The following is a 5,000-nucleotide window of genomic DNA, read 5'->3' on the forward strand; positions in this document are numbered from 1 at the left end:
ATAATAATAGAGAAGACGAGTGGGCGAAAGAATGAACGACAGTCAAACAGACATAGAAACAGACAAAGAAGGAGGGAGATAACAACTCCAAAGAAGGCAAAGCCACTGCTTGTGTCTTAAGCGCCTTCCGCCCACTTCCTTAGAGCTTGCATCTTTCATCTTAAACCCTTTAATGAACCTCCGGATTGCACAATCATTCACCCGTAGAGCACGCAACACACAGGAGGGAAAGACGCACAAACACACAAATCTACATACAATAAAAAGAAAGCCTCACAAGCAAAGGATTAATACATTGCACAAACAAATAACAATAATAAAGTTAAATCAAACATGCCTAAGTTAGATGCTCAAATTACTCTACAAACATTGAATCATTATGTACAAAGAAACATAATGAATGCGCACAGACGAACGCAAGGCAAGGCAAGGAAAACGAAAGGAGGCTATGAAGCTGGACGCAGCCAAGGCCAAGGAAGCCGAGGCCAAAGCCAAGAGAGCGAACGCGGGGTCTCACCTGTTTCTCCCGTGCTCACCGTCACGGGCTTCGACGGCGGCCCGCGTCCGATCTTGTTCACGGCTAGGACTTGGAACTCGTACACGGTGAACGGCGTCAATCCTAGGGAAAAAGAGAGAAAAAGCGAGATTAGAATGCGCTTTTATATACGTCCGCGTGTGTTGTGTGTCTTTCATTACGTCCCAAAGCATTTTACTATCCAATTGCTGTGCTATTCCAGGAAGCTTATCTCTTATTAAACAACATGTCTATCCATTTCTAATTGTTCCCGTGTTTCGCATTCACTCTGGCAATCGATATATAATATTCTTTTATATCTAACACATTTGATTACAAGTTTATCCTGCCTTAACAAGAATTACGAATCTCTTTCATGTCAATGAATAATAAACTACAAAGCATTTTACAATATCCTCCACAAAATGATAACAATAATAGCTCTTAATGCATTTCCACCCTCTTTATGGAATACAATCATGTCGATTAAATAAACTGATGCTAACGATCATGTTGATATTAATCATGCTCACCTGAAGTTGCAAATCAAGGCAACAAACCAAAACAAACACGTCGCTTCGAGAACGCACTTAGCAAACAATTGTCGCAAGACGTTACTCGGAAACTGCATCAAAATACTATAATAATAATGATAATAAAAAATAATAACAATATTGGTAATAACTATAACAATTACAATGACAATAACAAAAACAATGATGATAATAATGATAATAATAATAATAATAATAATAATAATAATAATAATAAAATAATAATAATAATAAAAATAACAATGATAATGATAATAATAATAATAATATTAATAATATTAATAATAATAATAATAATTACTAATAATAAAAACTAATAATAATAACTAATAATAACTAATAATAATGATAATAATAACAACAATAACAATGATAATAATAATAATAATAATAATAATATAAACAATAATAATAATATTAATTATAATAATGATAAAAATGATAATAATAATAACTAACCAAACCTCTTTCCGAGGCCCCGTACCACAATAAGCCTCGATCATGGACTGCACCGACCGACCGACCGACCGACCAATCGACCGACCGACCGACCGACCGACTGACCGACCGACTATATATTAAGTAAAACACCTAATAACACTTGGTAATAATTATCTGCCCCCACCCCCCCTCCCTAAACACACGTATCTAATTCCTTGAGGATAATTAGTCTGAAACTCTCGGTTATCAACAAACTCCATTAAGGTCATTCCTTCTTACGGTGTGTTCTTGCAAAGTTGCACTATCAATTAATGTTGCATCTCCAGAAATTAGTCTACCGCCTCGTCTCCCAGGGAAGCAAGCCCGGCCGAGATTATTATCTTGTTAGGGAAGACGCAAAGGGAGGGGAAGAGGAGGGGGGAGAAGAGGAGGGGGAAGAGGAGGGAGGGGAAGAGGAGGGAGGGGGAAGAGGAGGGGGAAGAGGAGGGGGAAGAGGAGGGGGAAGAGGAGGGGGAAGAGGAGGGGGAAGAGGAGGGGGGAGAGGAGGAGGGGGGAGAAGAGGAGGGGGGAGAGGAGGGGAGGGAGGGGAAAAGGGGAAGGGGTCAGGATGAGGCAGATGCTGGGAAAAAGGGAGGGGGAGAGAGAGGGGAAAAAGGAAGGAAAAGAGGGTGGGGAAGAGGGAGAGAAGGAGAGTGGGATGAAGGGGGCGAAAAGAGGAAGAGAGTAAGGAAAGGAAGGATGGAGGCAGGGAGGGAGAGAAGGAGAAGAAGAAGGAGGAGGAGGAGGAGGAGGAGGAGGAGGAGGAGGAAGAGGAGAGAGAGAGAGAGAGAGAGAGAGAGAGAGAGAGAGAGAGAGAGAGAGAGAGAGAGAGAGAGAGAGAGAGAGAGAGAGAGAGAGAGAGAGCGCCAGAAACAGAGAAAGAAACTGGGGCGCAAGCGTGTGCGAGTGCGCGATAGCCCCCATCCCACCGCCCCGGTCATTTCAAAATTAGATCGCTGCATTTGCCCCCTCCCCCCCCCCCCAAAAAAAACGCCCTCATCCTGTTATACGATAACGACAATAAGCACCCCTATATGGCAAATGCTACAAGTAAGGGGGGGGGGGGGGAGGAGGTTGCACGAGCAGGGGGGAAAAAGTGTTGAATATTTTGTTTTCACTTGACAGAACCATTTTCAGGCTGCACTTTGTCTGTTTAATTCACTTCAATTGTGTTTCCAATAGGCGATTGCATTCGGTAACTGTGGGTGGGAAGCGGATGAGAGGGAGAGAGGGAGAAATTAATGAGTGAATGAGTGAGTGAGTAAGCGAGTGACAGTGAGTGAGTGAGAGAGTGAGTGAGTGAGTGAGTGAGTGAGTGAGTGAGTGAGTGAGTGAGTGAGTGAGTGAGTGAGTGAGTGAGTGAGCGAGTGAGCGAGTGAGCGAGTGAGTGAGCGAGTGAGCGAGTGAGTGAGTGAGTGAGTGAGTGAGTGAGTGAGTGAGTGAGTGAGTGAGTGAGTGAGTGAGTGAGTGAGTGAATGAGTGAGTGAGTGAGTGAGTGAGTGAGTGAGTGAGTGAGTGAGTGAGTGAATGAATGAGTGAGTGAGTGAGTGAGTGAGTGAGTGAGTGAGTGAGTGAGCGACCGGGGAATAGAGTAAGTGAGTGAGTGAGTGAGTGAGCGACCGGGGAATAGAGTGAGTAAGAATAGCACGCTATTATTGACTGAACTGCCGTAGCAGCAGCATCAGCATCAACATCAACATCAACAACAACAACAACAACAACAACCACAAACTCCGACTTATATTGGTCTTTTCTCCCTCGCCCTTAAAATTCGAAAATGGCAAACGTCGACGAATTAAAATCACCTCTCCCTCCCAATAACAAAAAGAAAAAAGAAAGTTTCCTCCATAATTCACCGATAATCCCGTCTTAACCTCAACATTATCTCCTTATCCTTTGTTTATGTTGCTACAAGTATAAAACAAAAACACAAAAAGATTACAAGATTTACAGGGAGGAGGAGGAGGAGGTGGTGGAAGAGGAAAAGGAGGAAGAGGGGGAGGAAGAGGGGAAGGAGGAGGAGGAGGAGGAAGAGGAAGAGGAAGAGGAAGAGGAAGAGGAAGAGGAAGAGGAAGAGGAAGAGGAAGAGGAGGAGGAGGAGGAGGAGGAGGAGGAGGAGGAGGAAGAGAAGGAAACGAAATAGACGGAGAAAAGGAAAGAAATGGATGAGGAGAAGTAGAAGAAGTAGAAGAAGAAGACAAAGAAGGAGAAGGCGAAGAAAGCGAAAAAAGAAGAAGAGGAATACAAAGAAGAATACAAAGAGGAGGAGAAAGAGAAAGAAGAGGAAGAGGAGGAAGAGGAGGAAGAGGAGGAAGAGGGGGAAGAGGAGGAAGAGGAGGAAGAGGGGGAAGAGAGGGAAGAGGAGGAAGAGGAGGAAGAGGAGGAAGAGGAGGAAGAGGAGGAAGAGGAGGAAGAGGAGGAAGAGGAGGAAGAGGAGGAAGAGGGGGAAGAGGAGGAAGAGGGGGAAGAGGGGGAAGAGGAGGAAGAGGAGGAAGAGGAGGAAGAGGAGGAAGAGGAGGAAGAGGAGGAAGAGGAGGAAGAGGAGGAAGAGGAGGAAGAGGAGGAAGAGGGGGAAGAGGGGGAAGAGGGCTGGTGCGCTGGCGCCGTCGCGGCTGAGCTCCGTCGGCAGCGCCTTGGGCCGTCGACGGGAGAATTCCTTAAGAGGATTTGTCACTTAATTCTCGACATTTTCATTTCCTTCTCTTCTCCTTGTGCTCATCAGCTTTTCTTTTGTGTTTCTTTGTCTTCTTTAATGGTTTATCGTCTTCTTTTTTTCTTTTTTTTTCTTTGCTCTATCGTTTCTTTGTCTTGGTTTGGAATTCTGATGATCTTATTCTTTTATGTTTTTTTGTATTTGTTCCTAATAAGCTTTGAGTTATTGTTAGTTTTTGTTTCTTTGGCGTTAAATATAGTGTGTGTAAGTGTCTGTACGTGTGTGTGTATACGCATGTGTAAGTGCCTGTACGTGCGTGTGTGTACGTATGTGTAAGTGTCTGTACGTGCGTGTATGTACGTATGTGTATGTGTCTGAACGTGCGTGTGTGTATGAATGTGTAAGTGCCTGTACGTGCGTGTATGTACGTATGTGTAAGTGCCTGTTCGTGCGTGTGCGTGTGCTTGTATGAGTGAATACTTGTTCGTTTGATGGTCTGATTAATCAAGCCATCTTTTCTGTTCTCTTTGGCTTTTTTGTTCGCTCTTTCTTTTTTAATAATACCCTTTGAAGATTATTATTATTTTCTTTTCTTTTCTTTTCTTTTTTTTTTTGTTCACGTTCATCCCATCCTGGAGCGTCAAATCTATTCTACATCAGGTTACGGTTAGGCATGAAGTTTATACAAACGGGTTTCAATGACCAGTATATCACTACAAATGTTAACCACGGCTTCAATGTAGACTATATGTTTCCGATCTACTTGTATGGCTTAAAATATAATACCTCTGAACTTTTG

At 43.3% G+C, this 5,000-nt stretch overlaps 1 protein-coding gene across 1 annotated transcript in view; it reads right to left on the minus strand.

Annotated features, from left to right (window-relative positions):
• The window catches only part of LOC125043901 (tyrosine-protein phosphatase Lar-like), a 949,474-nt gene that overhangs the window by 76,467 nt on the left and 868,007 nt on the right, over positions 1 to 5,000 (minus strand). The window contains exon 13 of the mRNA XM_047640276.1: positions 518 to 619. Within this exon, the coding sequence (XP_047496232.1) occupies positions 518 to 619 (102 nt within the window). The remainder of the gene's footprint in view (positions 1 to 517; positions 620 to 5,000) is intronic.

The sequence above is a fragment of the Penaeus chinensis genome, chromosome 34, assembly GCF_019202785.1.
Source record: "Penaeus chinensis breed Huanghai No. 1 chromosome 34, ASM1920278v2, whole genome shotgun sequence".
In the NCBI taxonomy this organism is placed as follows: Eukaryota; Metazoa; Arthropoda; class Malacostraca; order Decapoda; family Penaeidae; genus Penaeus; species Penaeus chinensis.